General features: G+C 48.9%; 1 protein-coding gene across 1 annotated transcript in view; it reads left to right on the top strand.

Annotated features, from left to right (window-relative positions):
• hydin (HYDIN axonemal central pair apparatus protein) overlaps nt 1-25395 on the top strand; it is a 1604351-nt gene that overhangs the window by 534972 nt on the left and 1043984 nt on the right. The window contains exon 18 of the mRNA XM_072518656.1: nt 24756-24920. Coding sequence (XP_072374757.1) covers nt 24756-24920 — 165 coding nt within the window. The remainder of the gene's footprint in view (nt 1-24755; nt 24921-25395) is intronic.

The following is a 25395-nucleotide window of genomic DNA, read 5'->3' on the forward strand; positions in this document are numbered from 1 at the left end:
GATAAAGGATGCGATTGGGAGAATGCAGTCGGGGAAGGTGGCAGGACAGGATGGGATTCCGGTCGAATATTATAAAAATTGCAAGGATAAGCTGGTACCCCTGATGGTGGGGATGTTTGAAGAGGCGATAGGGAAGGGGGTGTTGCCACAAACTTTGGGGCAGGCATCGATTTCCCTGCTGCCAAAAAAAGATAAGGATCCGACAGAGTGTGGGTCGTAAAGGCCCATATCACTTCTGAATGTGGACGCAAAAATATTGGCGAAGGTACTGGCGGATAGGCTGGAAGTGTGCCTCCCGAAGATGATAGGTGAAGATCAGACGGGGTTCGTGAGAGAGAGGCAGCTCTTTTCAAACGTTATGGCACCGGCGATGGGGAAGGAAACCGAGGTCTTTGTGGCATTGGACGCTGAGAAGGCGTTTGACCGGGTAGAATGGGGGTACTTGATGGCAGTTCTGGAGCGGTTTCGGATTGGACCAAGATTTGTGAACTGGGTAAAGCTACTATATAAGGAGCCGAGGGCGAGTGTCCGGACAAACAACATCAGCTCGAAATACTTTTCTCTCCACCATGGGACTAGGCAGGGATGTCCTATGTCCCCTCTGCTGTTTGCGATCGCGATTGAGCTGTTGGCCATCGCATTAAGAAGTTCGGTGGTATGGAAAGGAATAGTGTTGGGGGGGTGGGGGGGGGGGGGGGGGGGGGGGATAGTGCATATGGTGTCCTTATGTGCCGATGACTTGTTATACGTGTCGGAACCGAGTGTGTCGATAGGGGGAATATTGGAGCTGCTTTGAGTGTTTGGGTCTTTCTCAGGGTACAAAGTAAATCTAGCAGGGGGGGCTGCTATTCCGTAGGGCAGGGACTCACTTTAGGTACCTGGGGGTGCAGGTTGCCCGGGAGTGGGGGGGCTCCGCAGGTACAACATTTCTAGTTTGGTGGGGAGAGTGAAAGCTGATCTGGCAAGGTGGGATCGTCTCCCTCTGTCAGCGGCAGGTTGGGTACAGGCGGTTGAAATGAATGTGTTGCTGCGATTTCTGTTTATTTTTCAATGCCTGCCGATTTTCCTGCCAAGGGCATTTTTCAGAGAGATTGAGGGAAGGATTACTTCATTCATATGGGGAGGAAGAGTGGCCAGAGTTAGAAAGGTGCTGCTACAGAGGGGAAGGCAGGCAGGGGGTTTGGGTCTTCGAACCTGATGTATTACTACTGGGCGGCGAATGTGGAGAAGGTGCGGAGTTGGGTCAGAGGGGTTGATGCCCAGTGGTCAGAATGGAGAGTTTGTGCAGGGGGTCGGGATTGAAAGAACTAGCAACAGCGCCGCTCCAGATGGCCCCGGGGAAATACTCAGGGAGTCCGGTAATAATAGCTTCATTGAGAATTTGGAGGCAGTTTCGCCAACAGGGTCAAGGGAAATGCCGATTCGGGAGAACCACAGATTTGAGCCAGGGAAGTGGGATGGAAATTTTCGGAAATGGGAGGAGAAGGGGATTAAGACACTAAAATATTTGTTTCTTAGGGGTCAGGATTGAAGAAGCTGGAAGCGAAGTATGGGCTGGAGCAGGGGGAAATGTTTAGATATATGCAGGTTCGAGATTTTGCCAGAAAGGAGATACAGAGCTTTCCGGTAGAGCCGGCCTCCACATTGCTGGAGGAGGTGCTGACGACAGGGGGACTGGAGAATGGGGTAGTGTTGGCGGTTTACGGAGCTATTTTAGAAGAGGAGAAGGCACCACTGGAAGAGATCAAAGCAAATTGGGAGGAAGAGTTGGGAGAGGATATGTAGGAGGGGTTCTGGTGTGAGGTGCTCCGGAGAGTGAATGCCTCCACCTCTTGCACGAGGTTGGGGCTGATACAGCTGAAGGTGGTATGCAGAGCACACCTCACGAGGGCGAGAATGTGCCGATTCTTTGAAGGAGTAGAAGATGTGTGTGAACGTTGCGGGGGGATCCGCGCTAATCATGTTCATATGTTTTAGTCCTGTCCAAAGCTAGAGGATTACTGGAAGGAGGTTTTTAAGGTGATTTCTAAAGTGGTGCACGTGAAACTGGACTCGGGCCCCCGGGAGGCCATATTCGGGGTGTCGGACTAGCCAGTGTTGGAAACGGGTGCGGAGGCAGATGTTGTAGCCTTCGCCTCGTTGATCGCCCAAGGCGGATCCTGATAGGCTGGAAAGCAACCTCTCCATCCTGTGCCCTGGTGTGGCGGCGGGACCTGTTGGAATTCTTGACTTTTGAGAAGGTTAAGTTTGAATTGAGGGGAAAGATGGGAGAGTTCTACAATGCATGGGCATTATTCATTATGCACTTTCAAGAACTGGATAACATTGAACATTAGTTGGGGCGTGTTGGTGGGAGGGGTAGAACATAAGAACTAGGAGCAGGAGTAGGCCATCTGGCCCCTTGAGCCAGCTCCGCCATTCAATGAGATCTTGGCTGATCTTTTGTGGACTCAGCTCCACTTTCCAGCACGAACATCATAACCCTTAATCCCTTTATTCTTCAAAAAACTATCTATGGGGAGTTGGGGGGAGGGGGCTGTGTCTGTTAATGGCGACTATGGGTGATCCCTAATTCCTTTTTTGTCACTTGTTTGTGTGAACATGCGGGCTAATGTTTGGGGTTTGGAAGGAGGATGGGATCGTTGTTATTGATATGGGGATTGACATATTTGTTACTGATTATTGGTTATTGTTGGTGGGTGTAAATTTGGGAGAAAATGTGAAAAAGGAGGAGAATAAGAAATATTTTTTAAAAAATAAATGTATTATGAAATTTAAGGGTTAAAAGCCTGGGATTAGAGTGTGATTGACTGTAGTGGACCTGTTTCAAAAAGAAGGTTTCTGCTTTGCAGGTCCTGGGAGTTTTTAGCAATTAGAAGGTGAAGTTGACTAAGAGCAATGTGTTTTTCAGTTTGGGTTAATGCACTGTGGTTTGACTGGGGACGGTCCTTGGGGAGTTAATGCGCTTTCAGCCCCTGGAAAGTTCTTTTTTTTTTCAGCTTGGGGGGGTTGATGTCAGTGCTGGGTAGAGCTAAGGAAGAGAATCATTTGGAAAACGCTTTCGGAGAGAAGAGTTGAAGTCTGATCTGCCTGACATTGAGTCCACGACTCTCTCACAGTAGGATAGGTTAAAAAAAAATCAGTAATAATATTTAATAGCAGAGCAGTCCTGTCTGAGGGTAAGGAAGAAGCTGTCTTCAAAAGAATCTGCCGGTATTCTAACCGGGACAAATCTATTCTGCAAAGCAAGTATTACTCTACGCCCTGCTGATTTTAAGCTGGATTAGAGCTGTAGTTTCTTTTCTTGGTGTTTAATGGGAAATTGAGTAGCAGTGATAATGGGTAATTGTAAGCTGTTCTTTTCGGTTGTGAAGTTAAAGAGTCTAATATTGTATTCATCAGACTTCCGGTGCGATATGTAGGAGGGAGGTCATGTAAAAATTGGCTCCCTCTAAGTTCCCGATACTTCGGTCCTTTTCACCTATTTTGTCAGGAAAACTTTGGGTTTTAACCCGCTAGCTTGGCGGGGAGAACGGTTAAGTTGCTGAAGGGACGTTGAAGAAGGCTGCAGGGAAGAAATCCCAGGCAGGGAGCCCAGTAAAAGAACACTAGGGACACAAGATGGCGGAGGAAGTGGCCGAGCCCGTCACGTTGGAAATCCTGATGAGGGCAATGGCGCAGGAGCTGGAATAGTTGAGAAATCGGATGGGTGGTAGATTTGAACAAGGCAGAGAACTGAAGGAGTCATTCAAAGCCCCCGTCAAGGAGGTGCTGGGCGTACTCCGGGAGCAACTTGGCAAAACTGCCAGGGCTGTGAGGGAGCAGGGTGAGATGTTAAAAGGTCTGAGGAGGCCCTGTCAAGCCATGAGGACCGACTGGTTTCTTTGGAGGCTGATTCTGGCAGATAAAAACAAAGGCCTGAAAGCCAAGGTAGATGCGAGGGAGAGCAGGTCGAGTGGCATGAACCTGAGAATCGTGGGCGTGCCGGAGTGACTGGAGGGCATGAACTCAAGTGAATACTTTTTGGCGATGTTTTCTTGGTTAATGGGTGAAGATGAGGTGTTTGGTCCACCGGAATTAGACAGAAGCCGAGACCGAATGAGTCACCACATGCGGTGATTGTTTGGTATCACAACTGCCAAGGGAAGGAACGGGTCCTGGGGTGGGTGAAGCAGCATCTGAATATTGACTGTGACGGCAGAATGGTGCGCATATACCCAGACATAGGTACCTAGTTTGCGAAAAGAAGGACAAAGTGAAGGCGGTGCTGTACAAAAAGGGTGTGCGGTTCGGAGTGGTGTATCCGGTGATGTTGAGGGTCATGTTGGGTGCGAAGGCCCATTATTCTGACTTGTTTGAGTAAGCCAAGGCCTTTATCACGGAACAAGAACTGGGAGTGGTTTGAGGAGGGTTGGTGGTTTTTCCTTTCTGTACAAGCTCAGCTTTGGTAATTGTAAATATTGTGGGTTAGATTTGTTGTGCTCTTTGTGCCAAGTCGTTCATTTGTTGATGATGGGGGGTGGTTCTGCTTTGTTTTCTCTTTTTTCTCCAGGAGATTAGATTCATGGGGGATGGTAAAACTAGGAACATGGACGGGAGTTGGGGATTTCAGGCCTTAGGTTTAATGGTTTTTAGGTGTTGCACATTGGGGGGACGGTTACCTTGCTAGCTTTGAATTAAGCTAGTTAACGGGACTGTTGAAGAATGTATGACTAACTCTCGGTTGCAGGGGTTGTGTGAAGCTCCCGACATGGCTGGCCACCCGGAATGTGAGGGGGCCAGGAGTGGGTGCTGGTTAAAAGAGTGAGGGTTTTAGCCTATCTATATGATCTGGGAACCAATGTGGTGTTTCTACAAGAGACGCACATGCGGGAACGAGACCAGATCAGGCTCCGGATTGATTATTTCCTTGTGAGTCGAACTCTGCTGGCTGGGGTTAGGGAGGTCGAGTACTCGGCAAATCTCAGATCACACCCCGCAATGGGTGGATCTGGTGCTTGGAGTGGGTCGAGAGCGCTGCAAGGGTTGTTGTCAGACTTGGGGGTCTGTGTGGGGATTTTGAGGGCCATACAGGAATACTTTGCAAATAATGATAATGGGGCTCCTGCGGGAGGCATGGAAAGAGATTATAGCAGGACATACACATGTGGACGCAGAAGCTAGGGAGGAGTTTCAGGAATTGGTTAATAAGAATTTAAGCATGGATTGTAGATGTACGATGGGTCTGACCCCAGAATTGTTGGTGTGCAGGAAGGAACTGAAAATACAGTTCGACTTGATGTCAACGGACAAAGTATTAGGCAAAAGGAGCAGTTTACGAGTATGGGGGAAAGGCGACTTGGCTCTTGGCACATCAGTTAAGGCAGAGGGAGACGGATAGAAAATTGTTCGGGTTAAGGACCAGGACGATACGTTGGTCTCTGATTGATGTGTTCATGGCTTTTCATGAGAAGTTACATCGGTCAGAACCACTAAAAGATGGACGAGGGGTGGTGGGGTTTTTTGGGAGTTTGGTGTTTCCCAAGGTGAGGGAGGAGCTGCGGGACAAGTTGGAGGCCCCACTTTGTTTGGAAGAGACCAACGGAGTGTTGAAACAGATGCAATCAGGGAGAGGCACCGGGGCTGGATGGGTTCCCAGTGGAGTTCTATAAATAGTTCATGGATCAGTTGGGTCAACTGCTGCAGGGCATGGGGGTTGCTCTCCTGGGGACAGTGGGACAGGCGTCCATCTCTCTTCTCTTGAAGAAGGACAAAGACCGCACAGAGTGTGGGTCGTACCATCCGATCTCCCTGTTGAACGTAGATGCCAAATTGCTGGCCAAGATGTTGGTTTCAAGACTGGTGTTGTGTCTCCCGGAGGTGATAGGGGAAGATCAGACGAGGTCGTGAAGGGGCGGAGATTGTTGGCAAATGTGTGCAGCATGCTTAATGTGGTGTTTACTACTCCGACCAGTCTGGTGCTGGAGATTATTGTATCTCTGGACACGGAGAAGACACTTGACTGGATGGAGTGGAGTTACCTATTTATGGTATAGGAGAAATTTGGGTTGGATCCGGGGTTTGTATCCTGGGTGCGGCTATTGTATGCGGCGCCATTGGCTAGTGTTTGTACTAATAATATGACCTCTGAGACCTTTCGGCATGAGGCAGGGATGTCTGCTGTTGCTTTGTGATGGCAATTGAGCTGTTGGCTATGGCGTTGAGGGCCTCAAAGGAAAGGAATGGGATAGCTAAAGGTTGGTGGAGTACAGGGTATCATTATACGCTGATGACTTTCTGTTATACGCAAGGAATGTGGAGGCATCTGTTAGGAGCATTATGGGGATTTTGCAGCGATTTGGGGCTTTCTCTGGCTATAAGTAGAATGTAGGGAAAAGTGAATATTTTGTGATAGGAAAGTCGAAGGAGGAAACTGGATTGAGGGGGTTTCTGTTTCATTGGGCAGAGGCCAACTTCCAGTACTTAGGTGGTGGGAGATTGGGAACGGCTACGGAAGCTGAACTATATGAGTTGGTGGTGGGGGGGCTCAAAGCAGGCCTGCAGAGGTGGGATAGTCTCCCTCAGTCGCTGGTGGGCCGAGTCGGTTAGAATGACTGTCTTGTCTAAACTCCTATTGCTATTCCAGTGCCTGCCGGTGCTTCTGCCAAAGTAATTTTTTTAAGAAGTGGACCAGCTTATTACTGGATTTATTTGGGTGGGCAAGGTCCGAAGATTCAACGGGGGTGCTTCAGAGGGAAAGGCAGGCAGGAGCTTGGCACTGTCAAATTTGTTATATTATTATTGGGCAGAGAATGTGTTGGGGTTGTGTGGAGACCCAGGGCCCTCTGGGTACGGATGGAATCAGAGTCAGTTGGGGAGACGAGCTTGGGAGTATTGGTAACAGCATCACTTCCAGTGGCATTGGCAAAATATTCAACAAATGCAGTGGTGGTGGCCATTCTTAAAATCTGGAGGCAGCTCCGTCAACAATTTGGATTGGGAGCAGTCTCGCGACTGACCCCCATTTGTACCAATCATGTGTTTAAGCCGGCACGGCTGGATGTCACATTTAGTGCATGAAGGGAAAGAGGGCTGGTGAGAGTGGGGATCTATTCTTGGAGAGACGGTTGGCCAGTTTGGAGGAGTTAAAAGAGAAGTATGGGCTCGTGGATCAAGGAGCGGAACTGGATTAAGCGGTTGTTGCTGGCCTTTCCGGTGGTGCAGCCATCTACTTTTCTGGAGTGGATTTTATCCCTCGTGGGATCGGTAAAGGGTAGTGCGTCTGGAATGTGCCAACGAATAGCGGGAGAGGAGTTGAGTTCGGTTGAGGGGGTGAAGGCGAAATGGGTAAAGGAGTTGTGGCTGATACTGGAGGATGACGTGAGGCATTAAGGAGGATGATCGCAACATAGCCTTGCGCAAGACAAAGTCTCATTCGGTTAGAAGTAGTTTTTCAAGTGCATCTTACCAAAGCAAGGATGAGCCGCTTTTTTGAAGGGATGGAGGATAGGTGCAAGCGCTGTTTGAGGGGGCCCACACACCATACACATATGTTCCTGTTGTGCCCCAAGTTGCAGGAGTTTTGGGGGGCCTTTTTTAACACCAAATCGACGATCTTGAATGTGGAGGTGCAACCCTGTCCACTGGCGGCAATCTTTGGGGTCTTCAATGTGCCAGAACTGCGGATGAGGGCAGAGGCGGATGGCCTTCACTTCATGGAGGCACATCCTGTGGGGTGGAGGCTGGTGACATGGACAGGTGATTTGATGACGTTTTTGCACCTCGAAAATGTCAAATAAATCGTAAGGGAATTGATTTGAAGGCTTCCATCGTAGATGGTGACCGTTCATAGTATACTTTAAAGAATTGGTCACTGCCAGATGTTAGTGGGGGGAGGTTTATTTGTTGTGGGGGGAGGGATAGTTTGGGTGGGGAGAGCCAGGAGGCAGGGTGAGTATTTTATAAATAGTGTTTGTTTCTGTCTTTTGTCATCTTTCATATGAAGTGTTAAAAAATGTAATAAAAATTATTTCCAAAAGAATATATTGTGGGCTGGATTCTCCTTTCGCGGGACTAAGTCCCCACGCCGGCGGGAAAACAGGCGCGAACCACTCTGGCGTCAACAGCCCCCGAAAGTGAGGAATTCTCCGCACTTCCGGGGACTAGGTGGACGGCGGTGGGGTTGGCGCCGCGACAGCTGGCGCCGAAGGGCAGGTGTGATCTTGCGCATGCGCGGAACCGCCGGCGTGGCGTGGAACTGCTGGCATGGTTCCGTGCATGCCCAGACCGGCCGGCGTATTCTGGCACGTGCGCAGGGTGTTGTCTCCTCCGCCACTGTAGGGCTGCGCCATGGCCGGCGGGGAAGGAAGGAGTGCTCCCACGGCACAGGCCCATCCGCAGATCGGTGGGCCCCATTCGCGGGCCAGGCCACCGTGCCCCCCCCCCCCCGGGCCAGGTCTCCCGAGGACCGCCCCAGCTGACTTACCTGCCATGTCCCGCCGTGTCTAACCCACGCCGGCGGAACTGGCCAAAAACGGACGGCCGCTCGGCTCATCGGGACCCGGAGAATTGCCGGGGGGGGCACTGGCAATGGCCCCCGATCGGCATGGCGTGACCCTGCCCAATACCGGTGCTGGAGAATACGGCAGCTGGCGGCGGGCAGGATTCGCGCCACCCCCCCGGGGATTCTCCGACCCAGCGAGGGGTCGGAGAATCCCTCTGTGTATATCTAATAAAGTTTTGTTTTGAAATACAAAAGCCGCAGTTGGGCGGCATGGTAGCATAGTGGTTAGCACTGTTGCTTCACAGTGCCAGGGTCCCAGGTTCAATTCCCAAGTTGGGTCACTGTCTGTGCGGAGTTTGCATGTTCTCCCGGTGTCTGCGTGAGTTTACTCCGGGTGCTCTGGTTTCCTCCTACAGGTCCCGAAAGATGTGCTGTTAGGTAATTTGGACATTCTGAATTCTCCCTCTGTGTACCCAAACAGGTGCCGGAATGTGGCGACTCGGGCTTTTCACAGTAACTTCAATACAGTGTTAATGTAAGCCTACTTGTGACAATAAAGATTATTATTATTAGTTTTTCATTCAATCTTACAAAATAAACTAAAATATTGAGGTTCCAGTCCTGTATCCAATCCACTGTTGGGGTCTGGTCCGGGCTTGTAACGAGGCCAAAAATCAAAACAGTTATTTCTTGGGAGGGGAAGGTGGGGAAGAGGGGTTGCTTCGATCAAAGGCCCCCTTCTGAAGCTAGGTGCCCCCACACTTAGCTTAGGTGTCCTCTGAACCTCCCACATCCCGCCTCTCCTCTGAGACCCTGATCACTCCCTTTGTGCCCCCCAGGTCGTCCCTACCCTCCCCTTGAACGAACCTCGGCCTCTGGTGCCTGGACTTTGTAGTGATCTTTACATGGGTATGTACACAAGGGGTTAATGGGAAATTGAAAGAGCACTAGGGGGCAGCACTGGCAGGTATAAAAGCAGACGCAAGCGGCTCTCTGCCTCTCTTGGTGATTGGACTGTGACGAGAGCAGGAGCATAGATCTGGCTCAGGGCTACTAGTGTGGTCAGACATAGCTACTGTATATAAACGTTGTAACCTTTCTACTGGTATTGATCTTAAAGTAAGAACTCAAGCAGTTGTTAAATTCTGTTACTCAATAAACCTTTCAGTACCTCTGGACGACTTCGAGCCTTCCTCATCAAGCTGCAGAATGCCTTTGCAGCAACTGGATTGAGGAACGCATGTTGTCATGATCTTCAGGTAAACATCATAGCACATACATACATACACACTGATGGACAGATCAACGGACCAATCAACACACACAACACGACAGCCAATCACAGGCAAGGGCATACACAGTACAAAACTGGGAACATGACACTTCCTGAGGACTCAAGCAGGAGACGGCTCAGGGCACAGAGCCCATTACAAGCCACTCAGACATCCACCATGTGCTGAGTGCCACTACAAGATAGAATTAGGAATAGGTCCACAGAATCAAGGGTCATGCTCGAACCTCAGTAAACAGTTTACCAGTGTAAATAGATGTTTGAAATAAAACTGAGTTGTACCATTCTCAAACCTGTTGGTTCGTCTGTGTAGCAGAGTACCCACACTTCATAGTACTAGGAATGACTTTGGTACCTACCTACAAATTCTCCGGAATCTGCTACCCTGTGCCATGGACACCGTCAACACACCACAGCCACTGCAAGTCGCTGGAAACCTCGGCGTTAATTGGAAGCTGTTCAAATAGCGCTTCCAGCTCTTTCTGGAAGCCAACGAAAAGGAAAGCTCCTCGGACATCAGAAAGATCGCCATCCTCCTCACCACGGCAGGTCAACACGCCATCCATGTCTACAACTCCCTTGTGTTCGCGGAAGGCGAGGACAAGACCAAATACAAGACGGTCCTTCTCAAGCTCGACCAACACTTCAACGTCGAGGTCAACGAGAGCTTCGAGAGGTATCTCTTCCAGCAGCACCTGCAAGGTAAGGATGAGCCCTTTCGGTCATTCCGTACGCATCTCCGTATCCTCGCGCAGTCCTGCGGTTACGACACCACCTCCGATTCCATGATTCGGGACCAGATCGTTTTGGGGGTCACCTCGGGCACCCTACGCCAGCAGCTCTTAAAAATAAAAAGCTTCACCTTAGCCTCCGCAATCGAAGCCTGTGTCCTGCACGAAAACGCGACTAGCCGCTATACCCAATTTCAGGCGGCCGAATCGGCGTGGCAGGGGTCGTACGCGGCCGGATCGGCGAGGCAGGCGCCCTACGAGGCCAAACAGGTCCAGGCGATCGAGTTCCTCCCGGCCCGTGGCCCGGACGAGGGCGGCCATTTCGCGCGCTTTTCGAGGCCTCCCGCGCTTGTGCGCGCCAAAAACTACGGCAACACTGAGGGACGTGATGCGCAGGCGCGATCGACGCAAGACCGAACTGCGCATGCGCAGTGGCGCAACGAACGCCATGACGTCACGATGTGCGGCAACTGTGGAGCCGCACATTTAAAGCGGCAATGTCCCGCAAGAACCCGACAATGCCTCCGCTGTGGCAAGGTGGGCTACTACGCTGCTTGCTGTTGAGCAGCTCAACCTGTCAATGTTCCCCAACTCCGACAACCTCGCAGGGACGTGCGGACCATTCAGCCTCCTTATTACGAGTCGTGCCCAGATGATATCCAGACCAGCGACACAGACGACCGTGTTGCGGTCATTGATGGGAACCGAATGCCTCCAGCCAGGACCCACCAGCCGGTGCTAGTTAACACAATCAATCCGGGTGATGAATGGTATGCCAGCCTAACGGTCAACTCAAATTCGTCGCCCACCTACTAGACTGGACTTATGAGACTGCTTGTACATTGAACTCATACTATCACTGTGTTAATATGTTTCTGTTCTTATCGTTACAGGAATTCGTTTTGTCATTCAACATTTCCCCGTTCTTTGTTTATGGTACAACCTCGTTGTTATGTCGCACCCGACATAGCCTCTTGTATATAATTTAGCCCCATGTACATGCTGTAAATATTGCGCACACACACATTTAGCTACACTCAGTACACATCTCTATTTATAACCACATAGGCACATGTTCTTGTAAAAAAAGTGGGGATGTCATGATATTCAGGTAAACATCATAGCACATACATACATACATACTGATGGACAGATCAATGGACCAATCAACACACACAACACAACAGCCAATCACAGGCAAGAGCATACACAGTACAAAACAGGGAACATGACACTTCCTGAGGACTCGAGCAGGAGACGGCTCAGGGCACAGAACACATTACAAGCCACTCAGACATCCACCATGTGCTGAGTGCCACTACAAGATAGAATTAGGAATAGGTCCACAGAATCAAGGGTCATGATCGAACCTCAGTAAACAGTTTACCAGTGTAAATAGATGTTTGAAATAAAACTGCGTTGTACCATTCGCAACCGTGTTGGTTCGTCTGTGTAGCAGAGTACCCAACACTTCATATGTTACAGACAGTAGTGCTACCAAACACACTACGGTAAGGTAACAAAAGAGACTTAGGCTCCAATGTCTTCCTGCAGTTGTTCTTCTGTTCGCTGGAACTCTGCCACTGCAGGGACTGGAGAACTGTTCAGATGGCCAAGAGCTCTCTAAGGCTGGTGAGGGGTGGAAACCCCACCTGCAGCCACTTAATGCTCATTCGAGCGTGAAATGGCTGCGGGACACTTGGAATCGATGTGGATTCTTCGGATCCTGGGAAGTGAGACTCCGCCATCTGAAAAATTCAGGCCGTAGCCTTGGCTTAATAGTCACAAAATACTCAGAAGTTAGGAAAACCTGCGTTGTCAAAAAAATAAAGGAATTCAATTTGTATTCTGCATGGGATTCACTTCATGATCTGAAAGAAGAAAAAGTTTGAGTAACTTCATAAATGCAGAACATGTACTGATGACTGAATAACACTATGGCTTTTTTTTGATATTCAGAAAATGATTAAGGTAGAAAGTGAGCAATGACAGACCAGCGTTAGTTTTAGTGATATGCTTGTGATATGCGCCTCTAGGCTACCAGGGAAGCAAAGGCCAGAACGTCCGCCTCTTTCATCTCCTGGATTCCCGGATCCTGCGACACCCCAAAAATCGCCACCTCTGTACTCATTGCCACCCTCGTATTTAATACCGTGGACATGGCATCGGCAAACCCCTGCCAAAACCCCCTCAGTTTTGGACATGCCCAGAACATATGGACATGGTTCGCTGGCCCCTTCGCACACCTATCCTCCACCCCAAAGAATCTGCTCATCCAGGCCACTGTCATGTGAGCCCGGTGAACAACCTTAAAATTGGATCAGGCTGAGTCTGGCAAATGTTGCGGTCAAGTTGACCCTACCCAAGGCGTCTGCCCAAAGGCCGTCCTTTATCTCTCCCCCCCCAGCTCCTCCTCCCACTTTTGCTTCAGCTCCTCGGTCTGCGTCTCCTCTGAACCCATAAGCTCTTTATATATGTCTGAGATGCTCCCCTCTCCTATCCATCCTCTAGAAACCACCCTATCCTGAATCCCCCTTAACAGCAGGAGTGGGAAGGTTGGTACCTGCTTCCGCAAAAAGTCCCGTACCTGTAAATATCGAAATTCATTTCCCCCCGCCAATGCAAACTTCTCCTCCAGCGCCCTCATACTCGGGAAGCTTCCTTCTATAAACAAGTCCCCCATCCTCTCAATCCCCGCTCTCCGCCAAATTCCGAAACCCCCGTCTATCCTCCCTGGGGCAAACCGGTGATTATCGCAGATTGGGGACCACATCGACGCCCCCTCTGCTCCCACATGTCTCCTCCACTGCCCCCAGACTCTCAGGGCCATCACCACCACTGGACTGGTGGAGTACCGCGCCGGCGGGAATGGCAGAGGCATCGTTACCAACGCCCCAGACCTGTGCCCTGACAAGAAGCTGCCTCCGTGCGCACCCACGCCGGCTCATCCCCCACCAGCCACCTCCTCACCATGGCTATGTTAGCAGCCCAGTAGTAATTGCTGAAATTTGGCAGCGCCAGCCCTCCATCCCCCGACTCCGCTCGAGCATTGCCCTCTTCACTCGCGGGGTCTTGCCCCCCCCACACAAAGCCGACGATAATCTTATTGATCCGCTTAAAAAAGGACCACGGGATGAAGATGGGGAGGCATTGGAAAATGAACAAGAATCTCGGGAGGACCGTCATTTTTTACCGATTGAACTCTGCCCGCATGCCATCTCCGGAAATCCTCCTTCATCTGATCCACCAACCAGGCCAAGTTCAATTTATGTAGCCGGTCCCAATCCCGCGCCACTTGGATACCCAGATACCTGAAACTGTCCCCTACCACTCTGAACTGCAGTTCCCCCAGTCGCCTTTCCTGACCTCTCGCCTGGACCACAAACATCTCGCTCTTCCCCATATTGAGCTTATACCCCGAAAACCGGCCGAATTCCCCTAATATTCCCATAATTTCTTCCATCCCCTCCATTGGGTCTGAGACATACAGCAATAGGTCACCCGCATACAGCGAGACTCGGTGCTCCACACCACCAACCCCCCCCCCCCCCCCCCCCCCCCCCGGACCAACCCCTTCCAGCCCCTTGAGGCCCTCAGAGCAATTGCCAGTGGCTCTATCGCCAGCGCAAACAGCAATGGGGAGAGGTGGCATCCCTGTCTCGTCCCCCCGTGCAGTCTAAAATAGTCTGATGTCATCCTGTTTGTCCGTACACTTGCAACCGGAGCCCGGTACAGCAACCTAACCCAGCCAACAAAGCCCCTTCCAAATCCGAACCGCCTCAGCACCTTCCATACGTAATCCCACTCGACCCGGTCAATTGCTTTTTCCACGTCCATCGCGACCACCACCTCAACCTCCCTACCTTCCGGGGGCATCATAATCACGTTTAGTAGCCTTCTTACATTGGCCACCAGCTGCCTGCCCTTAACGAACCCAGTCTGATCCTTCACTATAACGTCCGGTACACAGTCCTCAATCCTGGAGGATAAAATTTTGGCCAGAAGTTTGGCATCTACGCTCAGCAAGGAAATCGGCCTGTAAGACCCACAAAGCTCCGGCTCCTTGTCCCTTTTCAGAATGAGTGCGATCATGGCCTGTGACATCATCTGGGGCAGAGCCCCTCTTTCCTTAGCCTCGTTAAAGACCTTCATCAGCACCGGCACCAATATTCCAGAGAACATTTTATAGGACTCGGCTGGGTACCCGTCCGGTCCCGGGGCCTTGCCCGACTGCATGGCCTTCAGACCTTCCACTATCTCCTCCAGCCCGACCGGGGCCCCCAGCCCTTCTACCAGCTCCCCATCCACCTTTGGGAAAGTCAGCCCGTCCAAAACATGCCTCACCCCTCCGGCCCCGCAGTGGGTTCCGACCTGTTCAACCTGCTATAAAATTCCCGAAAGGTCTTGCTCATCCCTGCCGAATCCCCAACTAAGTTCACATCCTCGTCAATAACTTTCCCTATTTCTCTAGCTGCCTCCCTCTTTCTGAGCTGCTGTGCAAGCATCCTGCTGGCCTTCTCCCCGTGCTCGTAAATTGCCCCCTTCACCTTTCTGAGCTGTTCCACTGTCCTTCCGGTGGTTAACAAACCAAATTCCGCCTGTAGCCTCCGGCGTTCCCTTAAAGGCCCTGCCTCTGGAGCGTCCGCATACCGCCTATCAACTCGTAGAATCTTTTACCAGTCGGTCCGTTTCTGCCCTATCCGTCCTGTCCCTGTGAGCCCGGATCGCGATCAGCTCTCCTCTCACCACTGCCTCAGCGCTTCCCAGACCACCGCTGCTGAGACCTCCCCCGTATCATTTACCTGCAGGTAGTTCAGCATGCACTTCCTCAGCCTCTCGCACACCGCTTCATCCGCCGATAGCCCTACATCAAACCTCCATTGCGGGCGCTGCTTGCTATCCATACTAACCTGCAGGTCCACCCAATGCGGAGCATGGTTCGAGATCGTAATCGCCGAGTACCCCGTGTCCACCACCTCCGCCAATAGGGACCGACCTACGACAAACAAATCTATCACCTTGTGTATGTGGGAGTAAAAAGAAAATTTCTTGGCCCTCGGCTGCCTAAATCTCCATGGATGCACCCCCCTCTCCCCCCACCCGCTCCATGAACCCTTTCAGCTCCTTTGCCATTGCAGGCACCTTGCCCGTTCTCGAGCATGACCGGTCCAGGTCTGGATCAATAACCGTATTAAAATCCCCTCCCATATCAGCCTGTGCGAATCCAGGTCCGGAATCCTCCCTAGCACCCTTTTTATAAAATCCCGTCATCCCAATTTGGTGCGTATACATTGACTAGCACTACCTTCATCCCGTGCAGCTTGCCACTAACCAAGATATATCGACCTCCCACATCTGAGACTATTCTCCCCACCTCAAATGCCACCCGCTTGTTAATCAGAATCGCAACCCCTATAATCTTTGTATCCAGCCCCGAGTGGAAAACCTGACTAATCCAACCTTTCCTCAACCTTGGTCCACTACTTTAAGGTGTGTCTCCTGCAGCATTACCATGTCCGCCTTCAGTCCCCTCAGGTGAGCAAACACACGTGCCCTCTTTACCGGCCCATTTAGCCCCCAAACATTCCAGGTGACCAGCCTGGTTGGGGGGCAAAGTGCCCCCCCCCTCCCCCCACCAGTCAGCCATCCCCTTTCTTAAGCCCGCCTCCAGCCCATGCACCGCGCCTCCTTCGGCCCGCCCCTCGGCGACCTCCACCCCCGACCCCCTCAGTGACCTTCCATCGAAGTCCTTCCCTCATCAGCAGAACCCATCCCCCTCTCCTCTCCCCCCCCCCCCCCCCCCCCCCCAGCAACACTACTCTAAAGCCCAACCCATCTAATGAACTAAGCAAATACACCCCCCCACTGTGCTTCCGTGAGCTAGCTCACCCATCTAGCTTGGTGGCTCCCACCCCCGGTGCCAAGAAGTCTCCCACCTATTGTTTCCTCGCTCCCCTCCCCCCGCCCATACAACCAAATTCCCTCATCTAACAAACCCAAAACAAACACCCAGCAGCAAGAAAACACAAAAACAAAAGCACCACCCACCGAAACTCAAACAGGCACGTCTCCATACCACAAAAAGTGTACATCAATAAAAACACAAGAAAAAACACAAAAGGGACATTGCCAACATCTACCGAGATAAAGAACCCCCCCCAAAAATGAAAAATCGACATTTTCCCTCAACAAAGCTCCAAAAAACAGACACAAAACAATAAGAGAAGGCATAACCAATTTAAAAACAGGAAAACAAAACCCACCAAAAACCAAGGGGAGAAAAAAACGAAAAAAAAACACAGAATAAAAGAAAAAAGGGTCCAATATAGGCCTACAAGTTGTCTCTAAGTCCGAGAGTTCTCAAACTCCCACCAGTCCTTTTCGTTTTGCAAAGTCCAGCGCCTCATTGGGCGACTTAAAATAGTGATGTTGGTCCTCATGCGTGACCCAAAGACGTGCCGGAGAAAGCACACCGAATCTCATCACCTTCTTAAAGAAAATAGCCTTGACTTGGTTAAAGCCTGCCCTCTTCCTCGCCACCTCCACGCTCAGGCCCTGGTACACCCGCAGGATGCTGTTATCCCACATGCAACTCCGCGTGCGCTTGGCCCACCGAAGAATGCATTCCTTGTCCAGGAACCTGTGGAGTCTCATCACCATTGCCCTCGGAGGGTTCCCTGCCCGCGGCTTCCTAGCAAGCGCCGGTACGCCCTGTCCACCTCCAACGGTCGGGGGAATGCCCCCTCCCCCAGCAACTTTTCGAACATACCTGCCACGTATGCCCCAGCATCTGCTCCCTCAGCCCCCTCCGGGAGCCCGACAATTCTTAAGTTCTGCCGGCGGGACCGGTTCTCAAGGTCCTCCAACTTCTCCAGGAGCCTTTTCTGCTGTTCCCGAAGCATCCCCACCTCCAGCTGCACTGCTGTTTGATGCTCCTATTGTTCAAGCAGCGCCTTCTCCACCTTTTGAATCGCCCGGTCCGGGCGTCCAGTCTGCTCTCTAGCTGATCAATTGCTTCTTTAATCGGGTCCAAGCATTTCCGCTTCTGCCTGACAAAGCCATCCTGAATGGCCTGCATCACTGGATCCATTGGTCGCTGCGCTGCCACCCCAGGGGTCCGGCCCTCGGCCATACTGTCTCCCGTTGCAGCTTCAACACAGCTCGTTACTGATTTCTTGTTTCTGCCCTTTCGTGCACTTCTGGTCCTTTTCTCCATACACCAATGAGTGGAAACAGCGCCCAATTGCCTTAGCCTTCGAATTTGCCCTTTAAAACCAGAAAAAAGTCCGGGGGAAAGTCCGACCAGAGCGGGAGCTACCAAATGTGCGACTTACTCCTCTATAGCCGCCACCGGAAGTCCCCATTGCACTCGTATTCTGGCACACTTTTTAGGTGATATCTGAATTAAGTGGACTATGGTAGGCCTTTAAGGTGGTGGGCCCACACGCCCATATGACTGGGTGTGAGCCAATTGCACAGGAGCGCATAAACCCTGCCAATAAAGCACCAGTGCGGGGCCGGGGACCGGAGGGAATGGCAGAATAAACCCCGGAGCTGAGGAGTGAACACTTGTTAACATAATAACTGTCATAAACGTAGGTGAATTTATTTACCTACATACAAGTTAAAATTTACATCGCATCTCACTCCCAGGGTAGACCCTACTGGGAGGATAATTCTCACCAGGCCCTGACTGGGCTTTTATCCTATGTCTTAACTGTTGTGTTTGGTCCCTTGTACTTTATGAAGTAACTCACCAAACACTTTGATCTGTCCAAGCCAGGATCCTTTTATTGTGCCTCGTGTGGTAGGATGGGGCAGCACGGTAGCACAGTGGTTAGCATGGCTGCTTCACAGCGCCAGGATCCCAGGTTCAATTCCCGGTTTGGTCACTGTCTGTGTGGAGTCTGCATATTCTCCCCGTGTCTACGTGGGTTTCCTCCAGGTGCTCCGGTTTCCTTCCACAGTCCAAAGATGTGCAGGTTAGGTGGATTGGCCATGCTAAATTGTCCTTAGTATCCAAAGGTTAGGTGGGGTTACGGGGATAGGGTGGAGGTGTGGGGCTTAAGTGGGGTGCTCTTTCCAAGGGCCAGTAGAGACTCGATGGGCTGAATGACCTCCTTCTGCACTGTAAATTCTATGTTTTAAAATAATGATGGCAATCTGATACAGAGCACGTTATCATAGAGTTTTGCTACTCCTCTGGAACTTACACCTAGCACTGACCAATTACATGTACGTCGTATTACCCTCGCAATCTTCTTCTGAAGGTGGCTGGGTGTGTCTCCCTCTACATCCGGGTCCCAGATCACATGACCGCATGGTGTGTCTGTACGGCCTCCTGCTGGTTGGAGGTTACACACCATCCAACTATGATATAGCCCATAGGCATATCACCACATTAACGAGCCCCAGCCTCCGCCTCCTACCAGGGCAGCATGTATTCAATGAGCCCTACTGGGAGATCAATGATTGTTTTCTCATGGTTCTCATGGGAGTTACACTCTGCCAACATTGTGGTTGCCTTGTATCTTCTTCAATAAACCCCTTTTGCTTTGCACCAAATGCTTCCAACGTGTTTATCTTGATTCACCACAGTGGAGCAAGTTTAAAAACTTTGCCCATGGGGCAGCATGTGGCACAGTGGTTAGCACCGGGACTACGGCACTGAGGACCCGGGTTCGAATCCCGGCCCTGGGTCACTGTCCGTGTGGAGTTTGCACATTCTCACCATGTCTGCGTGGGTTTCACCCCCACAAACCAAAGATGTGCAGGGTAGGTGGATTGGCCATGCTAAATTGCCCCTTAATTGTAAAAAAATAATAATTGGGTATTCTAAATTTATAAAAAAAGTTTGCCCACAGCGAAGTGCTGCGAAATTGAGAGGGGACGAAAAGGCGCTCCTAGAAGGGAGAAATTCTCTGAAAACAGTGTTGAAAAGTTGGCAGCTAGCAATTCATCAAAGAAAAAGTGAGACAAAACACCTATGTTTAGTGAATTGGAGTCATTTGATCAGGAGGCTGAGGATTGGAGTCAGTATGTAGAACTACTCTATTACTTTTGATGACAAATAAGACCACTGATGAAGATAAACAGAAGGTGATCCTTCTGACAGTCTGTGGGCCTCAAACCTACAACTTGATTAGGAACCTGACGTCCCCTCAGGCACCCGACACAGTCCATTGACCAGTGGGACCGTGATTAATCAATTGATATAATTATTTAAGATTCAGGAGATTCAGATTCAGAAGATCCACTGGTGGGTATTTCAAAGAAGTTTAAATACTATGGAATTAAAGAAAAATAAATTTGCTGGATTGAGAACTGACTTGTTGAGTGAAAGCAGAAAGTGAAAATACAAGGAGAGAGATTCTACTGGGTGCCACCTTTGTTCAAGCTACTCAACTAATTTATGGACTTGAGCAGGACCTCCACTAGGAGGTGGTCATGCATAATCACATAGCAGCAAGTCTCTACTCACAGTCGAGGGGTATGACAATGTCACTGAACTCCGCCATTATCATATGAGATTGAAGGTCTGTGCCTCACATATAAATGTCACTCAGACAGGAATCCACTTGCTGCAAACCAGCAGCTTCATTCTGTTTTTCTGAGAGAAGGTTATTGAACTAGAATTGCAGTCACCCCCTCCCTACCTGCCATGCGTTTGTTGAAACCAGTATTTTAAAAAAAATAATAATTTAGAGTACCCAATTATTATTTTTTTCCAATTAAGGGGTAATTTAGCGTGGCCAGTCCACCTAACCTGCACATCTTTGGCTTGTGGGGGTGAAACCCACGCAGACACGGGGAGAATGTGCAAATTCCACATAGACAGTGACCCGGGGCCGGGATTGAACCCGGTCCTCAGCGCCGTGGGCAGTATTGCTAACCACTGGCCTCAATGAAACCAGTACTTAACGGCACCCTGGTGAGGTCTCCCAGCCGTTGACTCCCAGGCACCGGGTGGTGGATCCAGCGACCAGGTTTTTTGGACACGAAGATCAAAACTCCTGGAAGATTGACGTATAATTAAGGCATTGATTTTGTCGTATTTCTATCTTTAAAGGGGATTAAAATATAAGGGGGGGAGAAGTGTTATAGAATGTTCTGATTATGCACCTTCTTATTTAAATCTATTGCTGATGCCATCAGTAAGTGCTTTCACTTCATCAGTTGTTGTTATCGGTGTATATTCGCTTTAACAGCCGTTAATTCTGATTAGTTCTGCATGACTATTATTTCAATGTTTAGCTAGTTGGCCCTGCTTTTGCGTCCATACTGTATTTTAAATGTCATTATTTTCATATATTCAGATTTAAATTTCTTAACAATGTATTTCAACTACGTATTTGTGGTCAAGTTGCCACAGTATGCATTAAATCCTAGTGCATTAAATAGGTTCCTACCCTTTCCACCAGGGAGCTCAATCCACCTTTAATCCGTGCCAATTTAATTCTCAATTTTAATCCCGCTCTCGGGGAAACTGACATTATGTATCTGGCACAGTTAAGAGCCCTTGCCCGCCTTGTTTCCTGGTCCTGGAAGATTACACACAATATTTCTTGTATATAGCTTCTGATGAGATTACTACATTGTGAGTGGGTTCAGAGTAACAGGAGATTGAGGGTTAGAATTGTAATTTCTGAGGAATAAAACTGAACTTTGATGGAGAACTTTGCGAGGGTAATGATAGAAATGTATGAGCGCAATTTGACTTGGGCTGGAAGTGCAGATAATTTGAGGGTTTTGCTGAATATTAAACAGTAGGTGGGCTGGTGGAGTATGAGTAGTTCTGTCTCACTGAAGGAATCATAGAATAGAATCCATGCAGTGCAGAAGGAGGCCATTCGTCTCATCAAGTCTGCACCAACCCTCTGAAAGAACACCCTACCTGGGCCCACTCCCCCACCCTATCCCTGTAACCCCATCTAACCTTTGAACACGAAGGGCAATTTATCATGGTCAATCCACCTAACCTGCACATCTTTGGACTGTGGGAGGAAACCAGAACAGCCAAAAGAAACCTACGCTAATAGAGGAGAACGTGTAAACTTCACACGGGCTGTCACCCAAGGTTGGAATGGAACCCAGGTCCCTTGTGCTGTGAGGCAGCAGTGCTAACCATTGTGCCAGGGAATGTGAAGGCTTCAGCTCTAGCAAAGGTGAGTTACCCAAGCCTTGAATTCAAGAACCATTAAACAACGAGCAAAGATTAGAAGTAGCGGACGCATATAAGGTAGGTGACTAGTCAGTCTCTTCGCTGGAGAATGGTGCACCAACAAAACTAAAACAGAAAATACCGTTTATATAAGAATCACAGAATAATACAGCACAGATAATACGGCCCATTGTGTCTGCACCAAATCATAAAAAAAACCTGACCTGCCCACCTAATTCCATTTGCCAGCATTTGCCCCATAGCCTTGAATGTTATGATGTACCAAGTGCTCATCCAGGTACTTTTTGAAGGATGTGCGGCAACCTGCCTTTACAACCCTCCCAGGCAGTCCATTCCAGACCGTCATCGCCCTCTGTTTTTCCTCAAATCCCCCCAAAACTTCATGCCCCTTGTCATGATATGCACTCATGCACATAATGAGATACAGGCAGGCAGTGACAGACACCCAGTATAGCCAATCAACACACAGGACAGAACACAACCAATCACCAGGCAGAACACTAGAGGGGGGTTTCCCACTATAAAACACACGAGGCATCAGCACTCTGCCTCTTTCCACTGGTGACAACTGTAGTGACAGTCAGGGTGTATCTATCAGTTAGCACCTTCTACAAGTGGCTCAGAGCTAATCTGGTCTAGTTAGTTATAGTTAGCACACTTAGCTTGCTGTGGGTTGACACTCTACTAATCTGTGTACACTGCTCCAGAAGTTCAATAAAACGTATTGAACTAACGTCTAAGTTTGGTGTCTACTTTACAGTACAACTGCATCCAGTTGCAGTCCGTGTTACCCCAGGGTGAATAGCACCTCACCCCTGACCTTGAACTTCTGTCCCCTCGTAACTGACCCCTCCACTAAGGGGATCAGCTGCTCCCTATCCATCCTGTCCATGCCTCTCACCAAATAGAGGATTTCATAAATGAAACTGAACTACTGATATTTCTACAAAGATAAAACATTCCAAAATTTGACAGACAACACTAATAGTAATAAAAACTATAATTTAAATCGAAAAAGGAACTATTCTGATTACGTTTTGCAGATTGGTATTTAGATATGGATCAGCAATTTCTGCTCCAGCTACGGTTGTTAATTGTTTACCTGACAATCAATAGTTCTGAACTAAGACTAGAAACTTAAATAAATTTTGTTCATAAAATCAAATCAGATTTTGAAGTGAAAACCAGTTTGGTTCAAGGACTTAGATGGACAAAAGTCAAGCAGCATTGACATTGATTAATTTATTTAAATGTCACACAAATGCGTCAATAAATTTTCAACAAACACCAGGCAGCGTGATTTCAAGTTCACCATTTGAGTATTTTGAGATGCAGTACCATCCTCAGTGTTATTCTATTTCCTAAAGTCTCTTTGCCCGCTTGTCCCCAGCGTTGTATTCATCCTTAAAATATTGCTGTGATGTTTGTTTTGTCCTCATAAATCAATGTTTGGTTGATACAAGGATAACTATTCAACTTAAAAAACAGTCCTGAAAAGCAATGCATATTCCCCAAAGCTGCCAATAAGGAGTTGCCTGCAATAAGTTGCCAGTAATGAGCTTGCGATAGTGCAAACTGCAGCAGAAATGGCACCGAGTAATCCCAAAGGTAGGCTGAATTAAGGTAGCTCTGCTAATGAAGTGCCACTGATTTTTGTAAAGCTCAGTAAAATTCTGAAAAATTAATCCTCGTCAAATACTTTCAGCAGGAGACAAAGCTTAAAAGCCTGAATTTGGGCTTAGTGTTGTGAATAAATTTGTTTTGGTCCCCTGTTTTTAATGAGCGTCCCTGATATTGATGTTAAGGGATTGGACCTTTGATATCAGTCCGAATCTGTCTCCTCTTCTGAAATGAAATGAAATGAAAATCGCTTATTGTCACAAGTAGGCTTCAAATGAGGTTACTGTGAAAAGCCCCTGGTCGCCACATTCCGGCGCCTCTTCAGGGAGGCTGGTACGGGAATTGAACCGTCTCATGCCCAGCAAGACAATTTACACAATTTTCTCTTTTTTCAGACTCCTCCAGTGAAATCAGAGAGCATTTAGTTTAAAAAATAATAATTTAGAGTGCCCAATTCATTTTTTCCCATTAAGGTGCAATTTAGTGTGGCCAATCCACCATGCCTGCACATCTTTGAGTTGTGGGGGCGAAACCCACGCAAACACGGGGAGAATGTGCAAACTCCACACGGACAGTGACCCACAGCCGGGATCGAACCTGGGACCTCGGCGCCGTGAGGCAGCAGGGCTAACCCACTGCGCCACTGTGCTGCCCTCCATTTAGTTTGTTTTGACCTTTGCCGCCCATACTTTGTTCTTATTTTTGATTGCATTAAACATGGATCAGAAGTTACCTGCTCAGGAAACGGATTAGAGAAGCTCATTGGTCATGTACCTGAGTAAGCAGAATCCACTTTGTGTTTAAACATGAAGATCAATGGGGATCAGGTTGCACAGTGGTTTTTCACAAATCCTCCTGTGTGTGACATCTGTAGGAAGTGATTTTGCACAGTTCTTACACAATCACGCACAAACCATGTCAGAATTGATAGTCATATTCAGAGAGACTACTTTTGGGAGTACCTGGATGTTACTTGAAAGTGTTCCATTCCCAGCACTCAGATTCCTCACATTGCTGAACAAAACAGTTCACCAAAAGCAGGTGAGTTCTTAATGACACATCCTCTTTGCTTTGTAGCATGATTTCTATTTTAATTCATTCATGGGATGTGGGTGTCAGCATGTATTGCCCATTCTTAGTTGCTCCTGAGAAGCTGGGGATGTGAGCTGCATTCTTTAACTGCTGAGGTCCATGTGCTACAGAGACTTCCACAGTGCTGGAAGGGACAGTGTTTTCAGGTTTTGAACAGTGATGATTAAAGAACATCAAAGATATATGTCTTAAGTTGAGATGGTGTGTGACTTTGCAGACGGTGCACACTGCTGCCACTGTGCGTCTCCTCATTAGGTATTAATATATTGGGTGAAACTGCTCTTAAAGTAAAAACATCTTTATTCAATATGGATATTTAACTGAAATGTTTTTTGTCTTTGCTGCTTCTTCCCCTAGGAGTGCACCAATCAACTTGGTATACTTTATTCCAGTCCGGAGCCTTACGGAATTATTGACCCCTGTTCCACTGTGGAAATTCCTTTAATAGTGCAGGCACAATATATTGGAGAAATAAATACAGAAGTATCTATTGCCCTATTTGGAAAAAGTCAATTACCTCTTGTGAGTTTTTTCTGTTTATGACAAATTAATTTACTCTTGAGTGGGAGTGTGGTCAGTCCTTCTCCATCTGCTCACTGTCCAGTAACTGTGTATATGTCCAGACAGGATCACTCATAAATCTTGCAATGGTTTGCCAATATGTTTTCAATGTACGTGTTGAGCAAAAGTCCTGAATTCACAACTGAAGGAGACAGGTCAGAAAGCAAAGTTAGGTTGGAGCAAAACAAGTGGAGGAAATCGCATAACTTCAGTAATTTTAATCCTGTCCCTCTGTCATATTGCCAACTAGCACCTTCCTCTGTATCAATGCAGCTCTAAATTTATGTCACCTTTCTTTTCCCCCGCTCCACCCTCTTGTGAAGATACTGACACTTGTAGGGCCACAGATCCATGAACACCAGCTGCATGTCTGGTCTCAGTTGAATGGGTATTATTTTGAGCCTATACCTGTCAAATGGAGGCAGAATTTTACTCG

The sequence above is a fragment of the Scyliorhinus torazame genome, chromosome 10 (genome assembly GCF_047496885.1).
Source record: "Scyliorhinus torazame isolate Kashiwa2021f chromosome 10, sScyTor2.1, whole genome shotgun sequence".
In the NCBI taxonomy this organism is placed as follows: Eukaryota; Metazoa; Chordata; class Chondrichthyes; order Carcharhiniformes; family Scyliorhinidae; genus Scyliorhinus; species Scyliorhinus torazame.